This window comes from Colias croceus, chromosome 27, assembly GCF_905220415.1.
Source record: "Colias croceus chromosome 27, ilColCroc2.1".
Lineage (NCBI taxonomy): Eukaryota > Metazoa > Arthropoda > Insecta > Lepidoptera > Pieridae > Colias > Colias croceus.
The window spans coordinates 2,771,595-2,796,876 of NC_059563.1; the positions used below are offsets into that span (position 1 = coordinate 2,771,595).

Consider the following 25,282-nt stretch of genomic DNA (forward strand, 5'->3'; position numbering starts at 1 on the left):
AGCCCAAACTCGGCACACCAAGCTCTACTCGTCTATTAGTTCCAGTAGCAGTCTTCGAAGTACACCTGCAGGTCACTCCATCAAGTCCGTAGGTAAGGTCTCAACATAACTAACAAAACGAGCCCAAACTCAGCACACCTAGCTCTACTCGTATAATAGTTTCAGTAGCAGTCTTCGAAGTACACCTGCAGGTCACTCCATCAAGTCCGGAGGTAAGGTCTCGACATAACTAACAAAACGAGCCCAAACTCGGCATTCCTAGCTCTACTCGTCTATTAGATCCAGTAGCAGTCTTCGAAGTACACCTGCAGGTCACTCCATCAAGTCAGAAACTAACGCAATCCCGGAAATCCCACGGGAACGGAAACTATGCGGTTTTTCTTTGACTGCGCGGGCGAAGCTGCGGGCGGAAACCTAGTTGTTATTAAAACACAATTGCCATCTTCAAAATATTTTGGGGCACGTATTCTCGTGCGGTTGCAGTTTACAAACAATACCCCGAATTAATTAATAAAACATAAAACTCTTAAATATTGCACTTTAAAAAGTTTTATGAACCTTTTTAAATGATTTTCTAGTATAATTTCACTAACGTCCTTAACTTTTTATGAGTTTTGACTGGGCACGTCGGTTAAAACCTATATTGACTAGGTGTCTCGACTTAAAATCAGTTAATAAGGATATTGACCGATGCCCTTAGTCAATAACGTTATTAACTGGTTTAATCAGATAAAATCAGTTAATAAGGATATTAACCGACGCCCTTAGTCAATATCCTTATTAACTGATTTTACCGGTCAATAACGTTATTGACTGGTTCAGGGTTTTGACTGTAACATATATAATATGCTTTAAAATATAAGAAAGAACTTAGAAGCTTAACGATTCGTAAAATATTACGTATGTGTTGCCGTTCTTTCTATGTAAATACATATATTTTACATTCTACATAATATTATGCTGAATTTATAAAGCTGAAAGATCAGTTTAACGCGATAATCTATATTATATGTATATTATAGAGGAAGACTCTATAATCTATATACTGCTTATCACTACATAGTATAAAGCAAAGTCGCTTTTTCTGTCCCTATATGTCCCTTTGTATGCTTAAATCTTTAAAACTGCGCAACGGATTTTGATGCGGTTTTTTTTAATAGATATAGTGATTCAAGAGGAAGGTTCTAGTATATAATTTACTAGGTTTTAGGCAAAGGGGGCGAAGCCGCGGGCGGTAAGCTAGTATTTTTATAATACTTGCGTGTCACGGAAGTTTATTCCTTATTGTGATTATAAATGTGTTGCCGAAAAGCCACATTTCCACAACAAATAAACTATTCTAAGCACTTATAACCAATCTCCACCAAAATACTATTTACCAAGTTACAATCAATCTTAACCCGACTTCGTATCGGTAAGCGAGATAGAAAGGTTTTATTTCTTACGAGATTTTGGTGAAAAATGGCTTACCTTTCGGCAGTTATATAACATGGGTAACTGTCTTTCTGACTTTAAAAGATATTAAGGGTTTCCATGTAGGTCTTTTATTGCGTAAGCTAGATTCGAGTATATAAATATTTAAGTATGGTATAAATATTGAAGCCCTACCTTCATTATGGCTTACAGTTGCAAATAACTAAAAATGGATAATAGTAAACAGCTTGTATTTTTTATTATATTTAATTTCATTTTTTTACAAATGTTAGTTATTTAACTTAAGAAATAGGTAGGATTCAAAAAATGCTTTGAAAGTTTGATAAAAACCAAAATGTGTGAATTACCTTGAATTACAAGACAAATTATAATTAATTACCTTATAACACATATTTCACATTAATTAAAATTATAACATGGATGAAGAAGAATTTTAACTCAGTGAAAACGAGCGGGAATCTCATAATTTTCAATATTTGCCGACGTCATGCTTCCTTTTGGCTTTGATATTTAATTACGTTCCTACTTCTTCTACGTGATATTAAAAATAGGTATATTAAGAATATTTTTAACGTAATTTTAGCATAGAGCAACCATGGATTGAAAATCTATCAAAATACTTGGTTACTGTATTCGAAATTACTTACTTATTGTATAAATTTCAATTTAAATTTCCTTTCCAAAAAGTAGAAAAGAAAAAATAATTTAAAAGTACTTATAAATATATATTTTTTTTATTTCCAGATTTGTGCAATGCTGCAACCAAAATACAAGCGTCCTTCCGCGGGCACCAGGCACGCAAGCAAACCCAGGTCGAAAAGACTAAGGAGCAGCAGGACAAGGTATATTTATTTATTTAACACTTGAAAATAAAATAAAAACACAATATAATACAGTAAAAATTAATGGACTGCCTTATCACTGTGCAGTGATAAGACAACCGCAGGCAACCATATTATATTAGGTATACTTAATACTACCCCGGCTAAAATGTCCTTACGACACTTGTCCTTACAGTAAAATAATTGTTTCAACCTATTCCTATTTCCTAAACCTCCGAATTTACATACAAAATATCAGAAAAATCGGCCAAGCCATTACTGAGGTAAATGGCAATAACACTGCTTTTCTGAAACAAAATAAAGTAGTTTATATTTTTTTGGTTTTTATGGCATTCAAATGCTTTATAAATATAAATTTATAAAGAATAGAAAAAATTCGATCACGAGGCGGGACTTGAACCCGCATCCTTCGCGCCATTCCGGGGCGGATGCCTAACCAACTCAGCCACTCGTGACCCGCCTGAGCAATCGAATTTATTCTATCCTTTCAGTTTTATGTGTCTTAAGGGACACACCGCGCGCCATCTATTGAGATGATTTAACAACCATTTCAACCAATATGAAGCACTTTTCAGTGAATACAATATTGTAACGATGGAACACGACCTTTTCTTGAATTTATATTTTTTTGGTTTTTATGGCATTCAAATGCTTTATAAATATAAATTTATAAAGAATAGAAAAAATTCGATCACGAGGCGGGACTTGAACCCGCATCCTTCGCGCCATTCCGGGGCGGATGCCTAACCAACTCAGCCACTCGTGACCCGCCTGAGCAATCGAATTTATTCTATCCTTTCAGTTTTATGTGTCTTAAGGGACACACCGCGCGCCATCTATTGAGATGATTTAACAACCATTTCAACCAATATGAAGCACTTTTCAGTGAATACAATATTGTAACGATGGAACACGACCTTTTCTTGAATTTATATTTTTTTGGTTTTTATGGCATTCAAATGCTTTATAAATATAAATTTATAAAGAATAGAAAAAATTCGATCACGAGGCGGGACTTGAACCCGCATCCTTCGCGCCATTCCGGGGCGGATGCCTAACCAACTCAGCCACTCGTGACCCGCCTGAGCAATCGAATTTATTCTATCCTTTCAGTTTTATGTGTCTTAAGGGACACACCGCGCGCCATCTATTGAGATGATTTAACAACCATTTCAACCAATATGAAGCACTTTTCAGTGAATACAATATTGTAACGATGGAACACGACCTTTTCTTGAATTTATATTTTTTTGGTTTTTATGGCATTCAAATGCTTTATAAATATAAATTTATAAAGAATAGAAAAAATTCGATCACGAGGCGGGACTTGAACCCGCATCCTTCGCGCCATTCCGGGGCGGATGCCTAACCAACTCAGCCACTCGTGACCCGCCTGAGCAATCGAATTTATTCTATCCTTTCAGTTTTATGTGTCTTAAGGGACACACCGCGCGCCATCTATTGAGATGATTTAACAACCATTTCAACCAATATGAAGCACTTTTCAGTGAATACAATATTGTAACGATGGAACACGACCTTTTCTTGAATTTATATTTTTTTGGTTTTTATGGCATTCAAATGCTTTATAACACGTCACGTCACGAATCTTTATGTCACGAGTGGCTGAGTTGGTTAGGCATCCGCCCCGGAATGGCGCGAAGGATGCGGGTTCAAGTCCCGCCTCGTGATCGAATTTTTTCTATTCTTTATAAATTTATATAAATAAAGTAGTGTCAATATCAATAAAAAATAACTAAACATTTCTACAAAACACGGTCACAAAATTATACCGTTTCATACCAACTTCGGTGAAGTCATGAAATTCCCTCATAAATATAAAGGGGACGAAAACTTTTTCATTTTCCACTATAATAGGTATACCTAACATTGACCTTCTTTGTCTCTTTAGTCCATTACCTAAAAACTCGCTCGTATTCTAAATTTATTTGGGACCAAAGATTGGATAAGGAATATGTAATTAGGTAATTGGCTTGTTGAATAGGCTTCGGCATGTATATTATGTTACACTCAAAGATCAAAATCAATCATTGAGCGAAGAATTTGCTTTAATTTGCGTACTTCGTCGTGGCACAGATTAGAGAATAGTTACTTCGTAAGTCGTGGTCATTTTATAGGATCCACAACGCGAAATTAGTTTTATGACGAATAATAGTTACTTTTACAAACATATTTACTAATCATAAACTAATATTATAAGGCTTGAAAGTTTGTTTGATTGGTAAATCGCATACTACTACTAGATACTATATCGCATACTATACTAATTTTAGGAGGTCCGATTTGAAAAATGATTTCAGTATTAGATAGCCAATTTATCGAGCAAGGCTTTTAGGCTAGGACGGAGCAATCCCAGTAAAACTAAACCGCACAGCTAGTCATATAATATAAACTATAACTTCGAATACTCTACAAATGTATTCGAAGACTACGTAATTACGTATAAATAATAAATAAAATAAATTACGTATACAGGGTGCAATCGTTTAGTGTGCACAGGTGATTATTCCGTAACTATTGCAGATATCAAAAAACTTTATACTGATATCGAAAGCCCTTTACCTAATGAGTAAAATGACAACAATAACTTTTGAAAGATAAAACGGGATATATCCAAAAATTTACAACAAACACTCCCATACTTTTAGTATGAGATATAATATACTATGTAATATGAAAAATTTTGGTTCTTTTTTTGAATTTGTGCTTAAATTACTTCGCAAATTTTAATAAAAAATCATTTAGAAACTGTATACAGAGCTCGATTTGGAATACAATGGTAGGTATTCCAAAATCCAAAACGAGGACGTCACTTCGAACATATTTTGCTTTGAATACAAAATGTATGGAAAATTCAATGTATGGGAGTGTTGAATGTAACTTTTTTGGATATTTCCCGTTTTATTTTTTAAAAGTTATTAATGTCATTTTACTCATTAGGTAAAGGGCTTTCGATGTCAGTATAAAGTTTTTATGATATCTGCAATAGTTACGGAATAATCGTCTGTGCACACAACGATTACATCCTGTATATATCGTTTAAGTATAGTATGTACATAGCTTTTAAATCCTTGTCGGGTCAGTTGCAAAGACATCCGAATTCCGATCGCGTCAGAGATTCTTTCATAACATTAAACAGACTGCGATTGTTCAAGCATGAACTTTGATAAGCCGTCTCTGACCAACAATGATTGAGGTTTGACCTCTGGGCTAGATTAATTCATGTAGAAAACATGAGGACAGTTTTAGATACCTAATACCTACGTTCATATATTTTGACCAGCTTATTATGTATGCAAATAAATGTTTTTCTTCCTTCAAATTTGCTCTATATGTAAGTAGCTCATAATAATGGAAAGAAAGGTAGCAAAAATGCTTTCTTGCAATATTTATTTATATATACTGGTTATTTATACGAATATTTTAAAGATATTTTAAGTTTCAAATAAGTTAGTAAAGCTTCAACTTTTCGATCTCTTAAAAGTTCGGGCAGCGTTCCCCCATTACTTTCCCTGCCAATCCTTTTTAGTAAGTTTTCGTGAAAAAATTGTGTCTTATTATTTACTAGGTTCTTTTATAAATATCCACAATTTATACCGTGTATTAATTAAGGTGTAAAAACAATAGAACGAAATTAATAAAGAATTTTTCATTATTATTAATAAATCATACCTGCAAGTAATTATATATTAATAATCGATATGCTAAAAATAATCTCTATCATAGTTTTATGAGCTTCTAAAATTTAAATAAAAACAATACGTTTATAGTTTTTTCAACAAAGAAAAACCTATTTCGGTTACCATAAGCCGGATAGTGGAACCACACACTTCCCTAAGCTCCCGGATTTGTCCCAGTTATTCCATCCGCTATTGATTTTCATCGAGAGAAGATTATTTTCATTTCATAGGTATTTTTTTCAAAAAGATATGTGAATGTGATAGTAATCATCTATATTATATACTATAATATTATAAAGCTCAAGAGTTCGTTTGTTTGTTTGAACGCGCTAATCTCGGGAACTACTCGTCCGATTTGAAAAATTCTTTCAGTGTTAGATAGCCCATTTATCGAGAAGGATATAGGCTATATATCATTTCGCTAAGACCAATAGAAGCGGAGCACTGCGAGTAAAACCGCGGAGTACAGCTAGTAATTTATAAAACTTTTTATTAGCAGCTCAACAAATTAATTAAACTAAAACTTTAATTATGTAGGACCTACGTGCTAAAAGGATTGCCGCTCCACATTCTACAGCAATAACACAGGCTTTTAACAACAGCGCTGATTTTCAGCGGATCTCTTCTTTTATAAAACTGTTATTTTTTGTAGGAAAGTATCGCCTTCATTGTATATTTTCAATAAAAAGTCAAACCTCTTAACCTAATGAAATTTGAACCATAATGTTAAATAAAATAATCCATATCAATAAAACACATGTTTATATTCAAATGTTTCTTAAGAATCACTCCACACACATACTTAATAACAGACACTTAAAAAAAAACTAAATACATAGTATAATATAACACGGAAATAAGTGGTCTATTAAAGATTTGTAAGAAAGGCTGTATAGTCGAGTCAAAATATAAAACACGAATGTATAAGAAACCTTTTGAAACCGAACCAGAATCTAGAAATACCTGAAAATATTTAAATTATGCTTTTATTTAAATGAGGCCACGCGAAGCATAAATTAACCTATAAAAAGCTTCAACGGGGTGAAAACAAAAACGATGGAATAATATTTGTTTATGTTAAAACTCTTTAATCTATGGTATGTTTATTCAAGCTGGTAATAAATTATTATGTGAGTTATCTCTAGTTTGTTCAGAAGTAATTATGTTATTTTTTGTCTGTATTATGTGTTTGTTTATTTTTTGTAATAAAGATTAAACATTGTTTTTAACGAACTGGCGCGGGCGTAGGGCTAAAGGATCAAAATAATATATTTAATTATTGTAAACATATAAGGTTAAAATATAGTTTTGAGTTTTTTGAAATGATTATTGTTTCATTTAATATTGTGTAAAATTGATTGATATTTTTATTAAAGCTTGCATCTATAGTGTCTATTGTCTGTGGAAAACACGGACGTCAAATGTACTTTTTAATAGCAACCTCAAATGTGTTTACCGTGTGTTTACCCGTTTACATCGTTTTTGTTCGAATTTCTTTACAATTTAGACAAAGAGAGCCTACTTGTTTGTTTAAATATAACAAAACATTCATAACAATAAATTCCCATTATTTCAATGTAGGCTTATTGCTTAAGTAATACAATAGTTTCCAAATAAAATTTCTTACATATTCGATAATTCGATATTATTGTTCGATATCTCCAGATTATGAATGTTCCTTAAAAAATAGGCCAATAGCTACAATTCAAGTTGTTTTAGTAATTGTACATCGTAATAAAAAAATCTTTCAATATTAAATAAATACATTTTATTATATTTTTAATAACAACCCAGCCGGCCGGCCGGCCTGGCCGCCCCATTATACATATTATTATAAAGTTGAGATTCGTTATTTTCTTTTCAATTTTATAAAAAATATGTATAATAAAGTGTTAAATAAATAAAATAAATAAATAACTGATCATTTACATCATATCATTAAATCCGAACTTTTACGGACGATTATCACAGCCCTTATGTTCAATTCCATAAAAATACCAACAGCCGAGTGTACTAAATTCTTTGTGAAATCAAACGTTACTTCTACCCTAGTTCCTAGGTCACAAAAGATGTCTTTGAGCGAAAGCACAAAAGAAAAAACAGTGGAACCACAAAATACTACTTACATTCACACTCTCATAACTCATTATAACGAGAGGGCTTGTACGAGAACTTTGTTTTTGTGGATTTTGGGGTATGTGCAGTGGGAGGGGGAGGAGGGGGGAGAGTGACAAATATAAGGGGAAAGAGACGACCTAATTTACTGTCAAATATTTCATTTCCTGCTTGTGAAAATGGATCAAGTGACGTAGATGTGTAGCTGTAGCACAGAATACATAATAGTAGCTAAGCTGTAGTTTTTATCATTGAAAGTTGAAACTATAATCACTACATAGTATAAAACAAAGTCGCTTTCTGTGTCCGTATGTATCTACCTTTGTATGCTTAAAACTTTAAAACTACGCAACGGATTTTCATGCGGTTTTTTTAAGTAGATAGAGTGATTCAAGAGCAAGGTTTCAGTATAATTTTTTTAGGTTTTAGACAAAGCGGGCGAAGTCGCAAGCGGAAAGCAAGTGTATTATAAATGTAAAAATGAATCGCAAAATGTGTTTGTAAGCGCATAACTCGAGAACGGCTGAACCGATTTCGTTGATTTTTTTTTTTTATAATATTTCTTGAAGTACGAGGATGGTTCTAATTAAAGAAAACGAAACATAAGTACCACAGGCGGAGCCGGGGCGGACCGCTAGTATTATTATAAATTTATGAATAGATCGAATCTTTTGCTTTATGAAAAACTACAACTAAGAAGTGTAAAAAATACAATATGTGATGATAATAATTGATACCTAAAGCTTTTGCAGAAATAAATATTATATTACCTACATTTCTACAAGAATTTAATACATAATAAAGTTCATTGAAATCATATTACAAAATACTCGGAAGAAATAAGTTTAAATAATAACGAACATTAGACAAATACGAATTAAAATAAATTATGTAATAACGTGGTAATAACTAATAAGTATCTATAAATCTGCTTACTATAAAAATACGACGAAAAAAAAAACAACAACAGTAGGTACTTAATGCTTTCGCATTGGCTAATGGAAAAATAGTGTTCTAATACTCGTAAATTATTATAATGGCTCGACTCCATAAGTGCTATAAATTATTTTTCTTCTAACCACTAAACCATAATAATTGTTGTAATAAATTATTAATAAATAAGTAATTCTGTGTTACGTGCACATTACCTATAAAGAAAGGACATTTTTCTTCTCACCACTTATCCATACTAATATTGTTTAATATTCTAAGCTGACGAGTTTGTTTGTTTGTTTGAACGCGCTAATCTCAGGAGCGACTTGATAATTTCTTTCGGTGTTAGATAGTCCATTTATTGAGGAGGGCCTTAATTTATAATTATAGCCTATAACAGGCTATAATTATTTCATCACTCTAAGACCAATGGGAGTGGAGCAATACGGGTAAAACTGCGGAGCACAGCTAGTAGAAGATATTATTTCATTAGCATTCGGAAACCAGCTGACGTAGCATCATGAGTCACAGTTGTCAACTACGAGAAGCTCTTTATAATTACGTTTCTATCTAATAATGTTAACTGAATATTGGCGACCCCTTATTAAACCACTAAAACCGCACGATTAAAAGCATAATTCGAATTTGTGGTATCATTTTCGACCCACAATTTAATATAAATGCTGATGACATCACTGGAGTCCAAACAAAACTTTTGCAATCAAGTTTTATTTACTAAATCGGTTTTATCTCTAAATATATACCTAATATTATAATTATAATTCGCGATAGGGTTGATTTATCGAAAACAAATATTATCAGGGGGTAAGAGTCAAAGTTAAAATTCACAATACCTATATGGAAACAGGTTTTTTTAAACACCCAAAAATTTCGAGTACATAAAGGACATCTGTCGGCACATACATAGCCAGTGAATAATGTCCTAAATTCTTAAAGAATCTGTATATCCCTGCATAGCAAACAAAATATATTTACGCCAATAAAAAAGATCTATAATTTTAGCTTACCGCCCGCGGCTTCGCCCGCTTTCTCTAAAACGATTTGAGATTTAAACTATCCTATCTCTCAAGTTGGATCGAACTGCACATGGTGTGCGAATTTAATTATAATCGGGAGTCCATTGAGGACAAACATTGTGACACGAGATTTATATATATATTAATTTATTTGGTAGACACGCCATGTCACGCCATTGACAATGATAATAAAATAAAATTCGTTAATAATTTCCAACATAAAATATTCAAACACTTCAAACGCCTTTAACGTAACAGTTTGAAATTCAGGCCACAAAGACCTACGTTTCTAGACTGAGATCTAGACCCAGGCAAGAGCAGAAACGTGACTAGAATTACAAGTTAGGTCAAAAGCCCGCTTGACCGTAGTCTTGTAATATAGTAAAGAGAATTGTGACGAAGAATTACAGAGAAAACAAAGGATTTAGGAATGTGCGGTCAGCGGTTTTACAGATTTGTAGTTGTATGGCATCATTGAGGATTTAAAATTGACGATATAGGGAAGATTTACACTAAACGTTAGATTAGATTAAATGATTCAGAAATTGACATTTGTGAAATAATAATTGTGTCACGAACTTTTTACTTTTTGAAAGGTAAAATATTAGATACTGTGTGCTATGCGAGCTTACTTTGTTAGACTTCTAAATGATAAATTATTTTGTGAAATAATATTTTTCTATACCAATATTCTTGAGGAAATTATGCTTATTCATTTTTATCAATCAATCAGGCAATCGCCTTTTTGATTTAATAATTGTAAAATCCTTAGTTTTATGACAGATTAAAACCAAAAAATATAAAACTTCCAAATCTAACAAAACAATGAATCAACTCACACAAAAATACTAATTAAACTATAATTTTGTTCACAGGAGGACGTAGAAAACATCGACCTTACTGACCCGGAGCTGAACAAAGCCGCCACCAAGATCCAGGCATCTTTCCGCGGCCACAAAGTGCGCAAGGACACAACCAACTAATTTAACTACCCCCAAACTTGTCTTTTGTACGTAATACTGAAGATTAGGAAGATTTGAATGTTTATCTTTGTTTAGTTTTCTTGTTTTTGGTGTATGTAGAGCGTTTAAATGCTCTTTTGAATTTGGTCGAAACAGGACAGTATTATCTTCATTTTATGTTTATTTTCACATACCTATAAGTATGGTATTTTTGTCAGGATTATAATATTAAAAGCATTCAATTGTGCTACCTTCTTTATTTTAATTGTTATCATTATTTCGTCATTGGATGTTTTTTTTTGTTATTGATTTATTAATTTTGTTCCAATTGTTAAACTTAACTTGAAACAATTTATTTAAAGTCCTATTGTTTATTTCTGATTTAGTACTGTACGGTGAATGTAATATTCATATTATAGTCACTCATATATCTATGGTTTGGCTTAAACTACAGGGTATAAATAGCAGTCCTCTTTGTCAGAGGTTTAACTTACTCAATATTCAGGTAAATATAATAAGCCGCACATAACTGGCTCAATAAAATATGGAGGGGATTACTGTATACTGCACTTGGTACTATCGCACGCCTCCTTCTTTCAGTGGTTGACGCGTGAGCGTAGAACCGATGGGTCCTGGGTTCGAATCCTAGAGGAAACGAAGAAAAAAAAATGTCTCGGTCTGGCAGGACACAGAAGGATCGCCTACTTGTCCATAAAGAAAAACGATTAGTGAAACAGATGTATGCGTAATGCATCTGCCCCTTTCCCCACTAGGGGACACGGGACTTTATTACTTTCGCACCCCGCATACAATTGTTACTTAAGTACCTTAATATGAATATGTACTACATTTTCAACAGAATAGGCATCTGAATATTGGTCTAGGTTTCCAATAAACGAGACAGGAGTGACTGGCAGTTTTATATTAATACAAGTTAGGTTTGAAATGTTCTGTTGAAAATGGTAGAGGAGAAATAAAATTGTAACAGTTATTTTAAATTTAATCTTATTTTCAGTAAGTTTTGTTTTTAAAATGAGTTCTTATGCTTCTGTTTTGATGTATACTTTTTTATATAACGAAATAATTCGAGATTGAGAGATCATATTATGATTTTTGATAAAATCGATAAACTGTACATTAATACGTACAAAAGGCAAGTAATTTTAACCAGTATATTTAATGACACGTCAATTCACTATTAAACAATGTATATTATAAATAATATAGTGTATAACTTCTACATTTAGTCTATCCTTTTCCATAAACTAGAATAACTTATCGTGTTGTCTCGTTCTTTCTTACGGCAAATCATACATGAATAAAAGAGACAAAACATGAAACAGATAAAAAATATTCATCAAAGACAACACAAAATAATATGTGAATTGACGTATTACTTCTTATACTATGTAGAAAAAAAAACATTATTAATAATATTGTAAAGCATAATAAATCTATCCCATTTTTCTATATCTATATTCTGGACATTAATTCCTGTAAATCAATTCAAATTTTTTAACATTCCAATAATTATTAATATTTGTTGATATTTTAATATTATTGCATTGTTAACGTTTTATTTATTAAATAGTTGTTAAGATTAAGTCTAGTCTAGGAAGCTTATAATTGTTTAAATTCTTATATAATATTGTTTGCAGAATATTTTCGAGATATTAATTAATATAATAATTATTTTAATTCAATAATCTGTTGCCATAACCGCCACGCATTATATTTCTGTAAATTGCCGAATAATAATGGTTTATTAAATTAAATATTTAATATTCGCCAATACGTTGTTGCATTTTCATTTCCATCCTTTTAATAGTATCTATTTACTATTGTTACTATTAGAAATATGATCAATACAATTAAACTTGGTCTTAAACTTTGGTCCATATCCTCTTGTAAGGCATTCTGTGCCCTTTTAGAGTAAAACTTATCATACATATAATTTTCATCACCTTTATTATAATAGTTATTATGGTTATTGTATAGAAAGAGTAGAGTATAGGTACCAGAATCTTGCAAGATTACAAATAACCTAACGTAAGTACGAATATAAATCAGTAAGACCTTATTTTATGAAATTTCCATCACAGCTGGCAAAGCTAGTATAGGTAAGTTATTATTCAGAGGACAGCCCATCGTAAAGATATAAGCTATAGATAAATATAGTATAAAAAATCATCACACATAGCATATAATTATTCAGCACCGTAAGTACTGAAACTTATATACATGCTACTAATATTACTTATAAATCCGCAAAATTTGTGAGGTTGGATGGACAATTACTGAACCGATTACGAAGAAATTTGGTATGTAGGTAGCTGAAGACCCAAAACAAGACATTTTATCCCGGAAATCGCACAGTAACGGGAACTTTGCTGGTTTTTCTTTGAAAACGCGTCTGAAGCCGCGGGCTGAAATCTAGTGCGAAATAATTAGAGCATTAACATCTGTTTTAAATCCTTTGCACATTTCCAAAGATTTTCATCACATTACTAGCAAAAGGGCACTCCATTTCTATTTCTGTATTGCTCAACTGTAAAGCGAAACAGTAAACATTTACACGATCAATCGTAACGACCTAGGAATACATCCACTGAAAGCTAAGATATGTTAAAACTATTTTTATAAACAGTTAATACTTCACTATAATCAGAGATTAGAAAATCGTTACTATTTAGCTATGACGATGAACGATACTTTACTATTTCTACATCATATTATACCATATTTTGTTGTTGATTCTCCATTAAAAACTATTTATAGTAGTTGCTAAAACCTAATAAATCATAAAAATTCAAATTCAAATTCAAATTTCTTTATTTGCATATATTAAAACCATCCCCGAGATTAACTATATATTTAAAAAAAAACCATCAAAACCTGTTGAGCAATTTTAAAGATTTGGCTATACAGACACATAAACGTCTTGTACAGCAACATTGCTTTCCTTGGTGAGGTTATTATTTATTTCAGACAAATATCATCCAACATCCAACACATAAACACACACAAATTAAGTCAGTTATATTAAATTGGAAGCAAGCGTCAGACATTTAAAGGCATCCATTCGAATGAAAAACGATTAACCAATAAATTACCAGCCGTGTTCACTTAGACTATTGAAATCTCATACGGGAAAGCTATTAAATATCACATTTATTACTTGATAGGCTTTTGTCGATTTCATTCAAATGAACTCCTAATTTTAAGTGAAAATTACCACGACATATTAGTGACTTTACATAGGTAAATAGATTAGAGTATTTTTGAGGTAAACTTCCTCTAATTAAAAAATAACAAGCATATTAAAAACACTATTTCGCTCTACTACAGTGTCCGTACTTAATTAACTTAATAATTTCATTTCTATAAAACAGTTTTCAGTAACTAGATTGTAAATAAAATTCTATAAATAAATAAATTACAAATCTGTTTAGTTCTAAAAGTATGTTTGATATGGCATGAAAAAAAATCAAGAGCAGAACTATGCTCATTTGTGAAATAATTTGAATGCTAACTAAAAATTAATCTATATTATAGCTCGTTATAGTGTTAGAATACCTTATCATAATGGAATGAAATAGTGATGCACCGATTTACAGCACCCTTACTGGTGACATTTCAACGTTGTATGCTTTTCTTGCATTATTGCAGGCTATTTTTAAAGGTGCAAAGGTCATGATATATTTTATAGTTATATTAAAGACTTTGTTATTTAAATGGGGTTTTAATGCTTCGTCCCATAAAAAGCTATTTATTCCTTGTTAATCTATTCATACTTCTTTTTGCTAACTAGCTTATTTTAGTTATGAGTGTTTGTATAATATTATCATTGCAAAATTCATAAATATACACTATTACTAAGTACTTCTTCATCAGCCGGGTGATTGTATCTCAATTCTAAAGGAATGGAATATAAGGCTAGATATTCCTTCCTTTAGATTCTGTTATCCATCTTATTTGCTGAATAAATATTATTAAGTATGCAATATAAGAGTAATTAAGTTAGCAAAGCCACGTAGTAGGTAATTTATTTGAACGAAAATGCACAGTCATCATATTGAAAGTACACCGATCCGACCTTTTATATCATAATCACGGATCGATATTCACTTGAAAACGGCCACAAACATTGAGCCCTGTTTGTTCGAACCTTTGTCAACGTCACAAATTAGGGATAATAACTCCGTCATTTCACCGTCAGGGATTTATAGGGGCAACGTGGATTACGGTCCCATTGTCCATATAAAATGAAATTATTTTGTTAGCTATGGTTTGGTGTTCAACTTCTATTAATGTGAGGTGTAGCGATTATTCTTAATGTGTGGGTGAGGAACGTTTAAATGTAGAAGGGAATAATTCTAAACAGTTTACTGAAATAGCTGGTGTGTAGAGCAACCTAAAAATCTGACCTATATGAATATGTCTAGGCAATGAGAATCTCTCTAGTGCTTAGAAACTATTCAAGGATCATTCATACGAAAGTAGAATTTCGTTATTGATTCAATCAAGTAATTATATATAATGTGGAAATAAAGAGAGATTTACAACATGTTTTAAAATTATTTCATTGCATATTCCTGTTAAATGAAATTGTATTTACGTAGTTGATGAAAAGGACATATTAACATGGCCAACAAGGTTTCACATCACAATAAAAAATATATAACATAACCAACAAGATTTTAAATCACAAAAAAAAATATAGTCCCAAAGCCCTTAATACGTTACCAGATTAATATAACATATTCACTTCATAAATTAAACAATCCAACTGTTAAAAATAATTTAATATAACCTATTCCACCTTTCTGTTTAAAATCGATTATAACCGCGTACCATACCAGAGCAATCGGCACCGTCACGAATCCTTTCACTTCTAATATTATTAATACTGACATCCAAATTGTGCCAAGTTTTAGAAGTCCTCTTATCAAGATTATTATATGTATATCCGTAATATCTTGGCCAATTATCGTAGGTAATTGCTTTGTATTGTCCAGGGTTTGGTGAACATTGGCTGTGTTGGTAGTATGGTGAATAGTAATTGTATGCTGAACTAACTTTCGGATATCGATAGTAATAAGGGTATCTGTACCACACAGGCTCTGTTACCTCTTGATATGTGTTGTTGTGGATAACAATACTTGAGACAGGAGCTGAAACATAGAGCCTTAGAGAATAAATATTATACGTGAACGTTATTATGTGTAGAATAAAGATTATAACTTATACGTGAACGTTTTTTATGAATTTGGCTTCCTATTCTATAGGAAAAATTTGCTAGGAAGGAATCAGAAACTGGTTTATAGCTACTTAAAAATTTGAGCACAAAAAGTCCTTAGAAAAATGTAGACAGTAATAATAATATGATAATTAAGAGCCAAGCTCCATTTGAAATGATGAAAACAGAATTGAAATCGATGCAGTACTATATTTTGAATATAATACAAAAGAACAAACAGCTAATAATTTAGACTTACAATAAAATGAATTAACTTTTCCAATTTCCATTCTAAAGGTCATTGTTTTTAGAAAAACCTACTATTCAACTAAATACCTATATTAGACTTGACAGTAAAAGTAGTAAATAAACGTCTTTAACTTACTGTTTGCGTTAGCGGGAAGGTGATTAATCATTATTTCTATTTTAGTTGATTGTGTATCGATTTGTTCTTTCAAAGTTTCATTACTTGTTGTTGTATAGTTATATGTATTTTTTTCTTGGGGTGTTTTAGTATCTATAGTTCCTTCTGGATCAATATTTGTTTTTATTACATCATTAATTTCTTGAGGTCTTTCATTATATTGTATAGTTGGTTCTGGGTCAATATTTGTTTTAAATTCTTCTTCGTTTATTTCATTTTGAGGCGCCATTCTGTCTTCCATTTTTATAATTTTTTGTGTAAGCTTTTTAGTGGTAGTTGCTTTTAATTGATGTGTGTCTTTTGATTCAACACTTAGTTTATTTGTTTTGGGAAACAAGTTTAATATTTTATCAACACATTGATCGCCTAGACTTTTGTCTAGGTCATCTTCAATAACTTCATCTTCTATTATAGTGTCAGTGATTTTGTCTTTAGGTTTAATTTGAGATTTTTTACTTGAAGGCTTTTTCCTATCACTTTTAGCAGTATTCGGTTTTATTTCACTTGTCTTTTGTATCGTTGGCTCAATGTTCAATTTGTCATTATTAATTTCATGTTCAATTTTAGGTACTTTCTCGATTTCTTCATCTATCACCTTTTTATTTGCTATTTCTACTCCAGATTTTACGTCTTTTACTGGATTTGGTAAAAATAAGTCTATTGGAATGAATTCTGGCTTTGTTTTTGCCTTCTCTTTATCAATTAGTTTTGATAATATAACTTTTTCAGGTTTTCTTGAAATCGTAGCCAAAGTTTTATTCGGGTTCTTTTTATTTTTTAAATTATTCTCTGCTTTTGACGTTGGTGTCAAATTAATATTAATTTTAGTTTTGTCTACATTTGCTGGTATCGTTTTAGGTTTTACAGTTGCTATTGTTATTGGTTCGATGTCTTCTTTTGATTTATCGATTTCTTCAATTATATGACTATGTGTGGTCGAACGTGTCGAACGTAGGTGTGGTTTTTTAATGAATTTAGATCTCCTATCATATCTTGAATCATATCTGAAAAACTGAATAAATGATTTAGTTTACTTATGATTTTTGTTTATGACTTAATTCAACTTGATAAAACTTACCTTTTCACCTGCACAAATTTGACACAGAAGGAGCAACATTACACACAACAACAATTTTAATAAATCCATATTTATAGTACTCCATTAAGCTAATTTAGACGTGCACATTCTAGAAAGAACCTAAAACTGTACAACGTTATAACTTAATGTTTATAAAACAGGTGATTTTAATCAAAATTGATCTGCAACGGTCTCGTTGTTTTTATACATAGAACTCATATCAGCAGAACATATAAGACCAAATCTTGCATTAAATTTAGTTAGAATAACATTTATATCGATAGTAAGGTTTCTTGCAACTGTCTTTCGAATGGTTTTTAATTTATAATCATCTAATATATTACATAGGATCTTTTCTAATATTTTACCAGTGTTGCCCCGGTATGGCAAAAAGATGTGGGTTTGAATCCCGCGTCATGATCTATTTTTTTCTATTTTATGTATCATTATCTTTTATCAGTATTTTGTGCAAAATGACACAGTATCGTATTTAAACAACGAATAAATTTTGAACAATATTAAACAATGCTTATGTATCATATTGCTTGCTAAAGATAATGACGGTTTTTAAATATCCATGTCAATTATTATCTTAATTATTTTTAAATAATAACATATAGCGAATTAATTTGTTAATATCACTAGTCAGGTTAATCTCAAATAAAACATCGAATTTCAATCAAAATTTATTATAATTAATCAAATCATACACAGTCTCATACAAGCTCTGAAGTACTGGATACAATTCGATGGCTGCGCTTGTGCCAAGTACGATAAAGGTAAATAATCGACTGATTGCTCTCACTAGATCCAGAGTAGTGGTTAGGGGAAAGGACTTACGAAGTGATTGGTAGTATGTTTCTCTTGGAGGCAGTACCTGGAAATAAATATTGAAGTGAAACTTCTTGATCGGGTTGGAAAAAAATTTAGTGTAACATTTTTTCGTTAGGTACGTGTGACATTTTTCCATTACGCGCCATAGCTTTTTCTTATCCCTACCACGCGTGATTTGACGTATTTCTGTAAAGTTGCATATAGTAAATTATTTTTTGACAGATAAGGTTAAATAAGGAAGTTTCACTTCTTACGTGCGAACACTAGTACACGCACACATTTTTTTAATATAAGTACTAGTTTTTAGTTTATATAAAGAAATAAGGGTGCTTATAATAATACTATAAAAATGTCAGGATCGGAAAGCAACACGATTTGCTCCCAATAGAGCTTAGCAATTACGTATGTACAATAGGTATGTATCGTTTTCGTTACGTGCATACCACGTGACGGTGTCGGTCACGGAACGATGTGGGCATAGTCTCATACTTTTCAATACCATATTTTTATGATAATAATACATAAGATTTGGCATAGTAGGTAAAAATAGATTCAGTTGGAAGTGCTTTGTATGTTATTAGAAAATATGTGTACTTATTTGTAACAGATGAACCGATTTGAATAGTGTTTTTTAATCGAAACTGTTTTGAAATTTAAATAATATGTTAATCTGGGATTAAAGAGCACTTCTCTTGAAGATAGTGAACTCTCAATGTGACTATAGATAGCCGTTTTATTTCAATATATTTAGCATATTCCCTACCTGAAAAACTACACCGGATTCTATCTTAGATGGCATGGCATTTATTTTTAATTTTGGGCATGGCTGCAATATTAATAATAGGACAAACATACAGGTATCAATACTTACTATAGTTATTAGATATTATTTTACTAACTTATATGCTATTTTCAAACATGATCTATTTAAATACACAATTTCAATCACATATACTGGCTATTCTGATCTATAAATACTCATAATCTGAAGCTGAAGAGTTCGTTTGTTTGAACGCGCTAATCTCAGAAACTACTTGGCCGATATCAGAAATTATTTAACCGTTGTATATGTACGAGATCCCTAAATGCTATGTTTGGCTATATACAGCCTACAGGGTGTAATCGTTATGTGTGCACAGGCGAAATAAAATGTATGGGAGTGTTTAATGTCACATTTTTTTATATTTCCCGTTTTATTTAAAAAAAAGTTATTATTGTTACTTTACTTATTGAGTAAAACTTTCGACATCAGTTTAAAGTTTTTTTATATCTGTAATAGTTACGAAATAATCGCCTGTGCATACTCAACGATTCCACACAGTATGGGTATATTGGGCAAGTTAATAATAAAAGTAGGACACCTTTTCAGAGAATCCGTCGTTTTTAACATCAGCGTGGATTGGTTGAACATTATTCGTGACAATATCAAGAGAGCCTACAGCGTCACGCCTTCGTCTGCTGCTTTTTGGAAACTGCATCAAAATAAATTCATCAAAAATAACATAGGTTTATAATTATGATACATGTTTTCATTTTCTGTATCTGAAACGTGAATTTTTGTATTTAAGATAATAAATATATACTTATGTAAATAAATACTGCATTACACATTACATATTAAATGCTCTCCTTTTCAAATAAATAATAATAAATAATAAATAATAAAATTCTTTATTGACATAATTACACAGGTCTAAATAATGAATCCTTTGGCTCCCGAACTAGTTTTAAACTGTGTCTCAGGAGCCAGAGGCTTCTCCCAATATTGATCATAATATTATGTCTATAAACTAAACTAAAAACTCTAAAATAACAAAATTAATAAAGAGGTAAGTTAAATTATTACGTAAGCGCATTTGTGTATCTAGATGAATGTGAGTGAGTGTGTGTGTGTGTGTGTGTGTCTGGGTGTGTGTAAGTGTGTGTGGGTGTTTGTGTGTGAGTGTGTGTGCATGTGTGTATGTGTGGGTGTAGTTGTGTATATAATATTATGTTGTAATTTATAAACATTTTTTGTTGATGTGATTTATTATATCTATATATATATTTTTTTTTATCCATATTATGTTGTTAAGAATTATAAAAGATCCCTTAAAATGATTTCAGTATCGTCGTAGTCGAACTTCTCAAGCCAAGTAAGTATTAAGTTTTTAATTCCATTATTGTTTACTTTTTTTAATTTTAGTTCTTTATTTATAATATTGTACAGGCGCGGAGCAACTACATTGTAGTGCTTTTGTGCGAATCGTGATTTCGTTTTTGGAAACTAAAATAGCTATTAAATGAAAATCCTATTCCTTTGGTTATTTAAATTTAACCTTTACATATTTAATTTCATTAAATTTATAGTAGCTAGGTATAGCTGAGAAAAAGGAAAGTGTTATATGTTATAATTATTATTAATAGGTACTAGCTTCCGCCCGCGACTCCGTCCGCGCGGAAAAATTATGATTTTTTTTCTACGTATTTTTCCGGGATAAAAAGTGTCCTATTTTATGCCCAGGATCATAAGGTATAATTATACCAAGTTTCATCGAAATCGAACCGTTAGTTTTCACGTGATGCCTTCACATACAGACAGACAGACAAAAATTTTTTTAATCACATATTTGGGCTTGGTATCGATCCAGTAACACCCCCTGCTATTTATATTTTCAATATTTTCAATGTACAGAATTGACCGTTCTACAGATTTATTATATATGTATAGATTCTGAGTGCACCTGCAAATTAAAAAAAAATATTCAATACTGATTCGTTTTGATTCTGTATTTGATGTTAATTCTTTTCAATATGATTTTAAAAGCTTCCTATTACCATGATTTTCACAAATACTGTAAATACAGTACACAAACAAAAACTATTGTTATTTATTTGTATAAAACATACCTCATATTGTGGGGAAATAAAAGAAAAACTGGATACCAAAAACACAATACAAAACCAATTCATGTTTACAAATGATTTCTTTTATATAACCTATAAAATGTTTAATATTTTCGATAAATTGAGGCTGGGAAATAAATTCATAACATAAAATATTTTTTTGAAGTCGAAAGAATGATGAAAATATTGATTTTAATAACTTCTTTATTTTTTGTGGACGCACATAATGATGTAAGTAATTAATTAAAATAATAATAAAGTTTTGTTTTATAAAGATAAAAGACATAATTTCTTGTAAGTATCACCTCAAAAGTAAGTAGTACCTCAAAAGCTAAATCATGAATGAAAAATTATCTATTACTAGCTTACCGCCCGCGGCTTCGCCCGCTTTGTCTAAAACCTTATAAATTATATACTAAAACCTTCCTCTTCAATCACTCTATATCTATTAAAAAAACCGCATCAAAATCCGTTGCATAGTTTAAAAGATTTAAGCATACAAAGGGACATAGGGACAGAGAAAGCGACTTTGTTACTATGTAGTGATATAGCATGACTATGAAAACCTTCCACAATTATACCTATTAGTTAATAAAAAGAACTTATGATGACATCTGTACATTTAAAAACTGATACATAATAATTTTTGTAATCTTATTTTAGAAAATTCAGAATGAAGCAGATTTGCAATCAGCGCTAATGCCACAAGAATTAAATCCAGAATTTGTTCCAGATAAAGTAAGTATTTAACAATAACTAAAATATCGAAGCAAGGTCATTTTGTAAATTTTACCCATTTCGATTATGGATAGCCTTCCTCGATAAATGGGCTATCTAACACCGAAATAATTTTTACTAAGTATTAGTTCCTGAGATTAGCGCGTTCAAACAAACGAACAAACTTTCAGCTTTATTATTATAGATTAACCTAAATGATTTCTTTCGGATATTTTATGTCAATGAAAATAAATAATTAATTCACATGTTTATTAAACACATTACCGTAAATTTAAACACTTTTCAGGATGGTCCTCTCCGTGCGATATTTCCTATCAGACAGCGACGTGACGTATACGACACGACATCGCTATACGACACGACGTCGCAAGTGAAATCGTACAGTCGTGTCGTCGCAACTGTTGTGTTGGCTATATCAGCAATGGTTGAAATTGTTGTTTATGTATTAGAAACTTATTGGCTTATTTGATTAAAGGTTTAAGATACATGACATACCTATTTATTTATTGAAACCCGTATTTAATCTACTAGCTCTGCCCAGTTCAATCTGTTTGTACGATAGAATTTACTATATTATTCAGTTCAATAGTTAATGTTAAATTTATTAATAAATACATTTTGATAAAAAGTAACTTTTAAAATTTTCGTGCAAAAAATTTATGAATATTATGTATCATCATTCATCACTATAAAGTACTACATAATATAAAACAAAGTAGCTTTCCGATGTCTGTGTATGCTTAGATCTTTAATATAACGCAACAGATTGTGTTTTTTTAATATATAGAGTGATTCAAGGGGAAGGTTTTATAATATAAGTTTTAGATAAAACGTGCGAAGATGCGAAGGAAAAGCAACAACGGAAATGTGAGGCTCTATTGTTTTTTTTTTTGGCAAAACTGTCACTGTTGGTTACAAGAAGGATTCTTGGAAAATATAATGAAAAATAATTATTTTTAAACACACAACCGTAAATCAATTGAACCCTATTTAATGACCACAAATACGCGTAAACTTTAATCAGTGGTTACGGTTATCAAACGGTCCATATAAATGAGCGGACATCTTGTTAACAGTAGCAGCAAAATGAAGTGGCTTGTGTTGTTGTGTGCTGTTCTTGCATTGCTGATCCCAGCTTTGGTAAGGATTTTTATTTATTTATTGTTAATATTAGATATTATAATTCAGGAACTGTATGAAAATCATTTATAACTAGCTGCTCGCCTCAGCTCTAGGGTAGACTTTTCGTATGTATTTTAATTTTTTGTAAAGCAAAGCATTCAAATCCGTTATAGTGTTTTCGAGTTATAAGCTAACTAAAACAAGTTTATTGTGTGTAAATAGGTTCTTATATTATTTTGTAGTGCTTTTCAATTTATCATCACTAGTCATAAATTGGTTAAGAGAAAGAATGTGAAGTAAGTAGGTAACGTTTCAAAGAACCAAAAAGGTTTGTCCTGTTACGTAACGTACCTATTATAATATTCATAACACAATTTTTTGTTCAAAACGCTTGCAGGCCCTCAAAATAATTTACGTGATTCCTTTAACTTCATTATGATAATAAACAATATAGTTACCAAAAAAATCATATTTTTAAGACGAGGAAAATAATAATAACAAGTAATAACTGCGTTAAAAACAACCGACTTCAAACTTGCAAAATTTACAAATACCTACAGACAAAAATGCTCATAAAATAAAAACTACTGGGCCTATCCGAATAAAATTTTTATGGGACCAATTTGACACCATCCCGCATCGAACAAAAAAGAATCACGTAAATCGGTTCAGAAACCTCGGAGTAATCGGTGTACATACATAAAAAAAAAAAACATACCGGCCGAATTGATAACCTGCTCCTTTTTTTGAAGTCGGTTAAAAATACCTGTTCAAGCTTCTCGCAAATATCTCGGTGAAGTTTAATTAAAATCATAACTACGCGTCAAGGCAGGCAGTTCCCATTATAAATTAAACTATGTACCAAGATATTTCTCTGACGTTTTCTTTGTATTTTACTATTTTCGTTTTTCAAATACAATTTAATAATACCCGGAAAATTTGGTCGGTTTGTAAACTATAATATATAAGTTTGAAAACAACCCTTGTTGAATAGGTAATGAACTAAATTTATTGTTTGATTTGATGTTAATACCTAAGTTGATATTATTATATTTACAAAGAGACAAATAAATATTATTTTCCGTACGAATATTCCGCCACTGCTTTAATCAGTATAGGAACGATCAATCGACATGTCCAATTGTCCAAGAATCAAAATTTTAACGACATTAATTTATTTATTGACATCAAGGTACCGCATTAACTTTCATGGTCTGAACACAGCTTTTATATTAATGTTTTAATAAATACGGATGTATGTTAGTTTTTCTTTATTTCTCGTCGTAACGGAGCAATTTTATGATATGCTTTTTGTGTCTGCAGATGGTCAGGAGGCTAAAGCGTGAAGCGTTACTTTTTAGACAAAACTCATTCCATATTGATGATGTATAGAGATAGTTATTAGCATTCTATTGTGATTATATAGTGTTCGCTCAATATTATTGATTACAGGGAGACCAGCCAGCAGGATTCGTTGACTACACCGGGAGGTATGCTGAACTGGCTTCACCTGTACCTTCAAACGTGAATGTAGACGATCTGGTAGCGAGTCTCCGGGCCGCCAGCAACCATGCCTGATAACTGACCGACTTTATCCCACTAAATATTTGATTTGGATCAAAAACTATGTATGCTTTGTAGGTTAAATTGTCTATTTATTAAAGTGTGAAGCGTGCTTTTGTCATATGTGTTGTGTTTTATTTGATTCCTTGGAATAACATCGACAAATGAGAATATAATTCGGTTGTATTTTTTTTCCAATTTCAATCGTTTAGTGTTTTATCCAGATTTGAAAATATATCCGTGAAATTATAAACATAAATGCTCATAAGGACTAAAGTATTTCTTAACATCATATCTATTGTACTTAACTTGTTATTTTGATGTTGTTTTGAATATTATATTATTGTCCTTTGAGGCTACCTTATTATAAAATA

The 25,282-nt window shown here is 31.3% G+C and overlaps 3 protein-coding genes and 3 long non-coding RNA genes across 7 annotated transcripts in view; 3 read left to right on the forward strand and 3 right to left on the reverse strand.

The window, feature by feature from the left end:
- Window positions 1-12,818, forward strand: part of LOC123703780 (sperm surface protein Sp17) — an 87,846-nt gene extending 75,028 nt beyond the window's left edge. For both annotated transcript variants that reach the window (XM_045651930.1, XM_045651931.1), the window contains exons 3-4: window positions 2,179-2,276; window positions 10,938-12,818. In XM_045651930.1, the coding sequence (XP_045507886.1) occupies window positions 2,179-2,276; window positions 10,938-11,045 (206 nt within the window). In that variant the 3' untranslated portion in view covers window positions 11,046-12,818. The remainder of the gene's footprint in view (window positions 1-2,178; window positions 2,277-10,937) is intronic.
- A 2,995-nt stretch (window positions 12,819-15,813) lies between these two features.
- On the reverse strand, window positions 15,814-16,746 carry LOC123703839. Its single transcript, XR_006753055.1, has 2 exons — window positions 16,649-16,746; window positions 15,814-16,198 (listed from the first exon to the last, which is right to left on the reverse strand). It is a non-coding gene; the product is annotated as an uncharacterized LOC123703839 (long non-coding RNA).
- Window positions 16,747-16,780: 34 nt separating this feature from the next.
- On the reverse strand, window positions 16,781-17,953 carry LOC123703670. The gene is made up of 3 exons (XM_045651747.1): window positions 17,766-17,953; window positions 16,914-17,699; window positions 16,781-16,792 (listed from the first exon to the last, which is right to left on the reverse strand). The coding sequence occupies exons 1-3, from the start codon at window positions 17,832-17,834 to the stop codon at window positions 16,781-16,783; spliced, it is 867 nt and encodes a 288-aa protein (XP_045507703.1). The 5' UTR covers window positions 17,835-17,953.
- A 491-nt stretch (window positions 17,954-18,444) lies between these two features.
- On the reverse strand, window positions 18,445-21,551 carry LOC123703671. Its single transcript, XM_045651748.1, has 3 exons — window positions 21,489-21,551; window positions 19,961-20,071; window positions 18,445-18,642 (listed from the first exon to the last, which is right to left on the reverse strand). Exons 1-3 carry the CDS (start codon window positions 21,549-21,551, stop codon window positions 18,445-18,447), a joined length of 372 nt encoding a protein of 123 aa, XP_045507704.1.
- Window positions 21,552-21,688: 137 nt separating this feature from the next.
- On the forward strand, window positions 21,689-22,691 carry LOC123703873. The gene is made up of 3 exons (XR_006753062.1): window positions 21,689-21,716; window positions 22,149-22,223; window positions 22,510-22,691. It is a non-coding gene; the product is annotated as an uncharacterized LOC123703873 (long non-coding RNA).
- Window positions 22,692-23,243: 552 nt separating this feature from the next.
- Window positions 23,244-25,031, forward strand: LOC123703799. The gene is made up of 2 exons (XR_006753047.1): window positions 23,244-23,363; window positions 24,798-25,031. It is a non-coding gene; the product is annotated as an uncharacterized LOC123703799 (long non-coding RNA).
- The last annotated feature ends 251 nt before the right edge of the window (window positions 25,032-25,282 follow it).

Coding starts and splice junctions, on each gene's coding strand:
- LOC123703670 (XM_045651747.1), bottom strand. CDS start 17,834: ATGGATTTATTAAAATTGTTGTTGTGTGTAATGTTGCTCCTTCTGTGT. Junction 17,700..17,765: donor AAATTTGTGCAGGTGAAAAG/GTAAGTTTTATC, acceptor TCATTTATTCAG/TTTTTCAGATATGATTCAAG.
- LOC123703671 (XM_045651748.1), bottom strand. CDS start 21,551: ATGAATTGGTTTTGTATTGTGTTTTTGGTATCCAGTTTTTCTTTTATT. Junction 20,072..21,488: donor TTATTTCCCCACAATATGAG/GTATGTTTTATA, acceptor ATTTTGATGCAG/TTTCCAAAAAGCAGCAGACG. Junction 18,643..19,960: donor ACGACGGATTCTCTGAAAAG/GTGTCCTACTTT, acceptor ATTTATTTCCAG/GTACTGCCTCCAAGAGAAAC.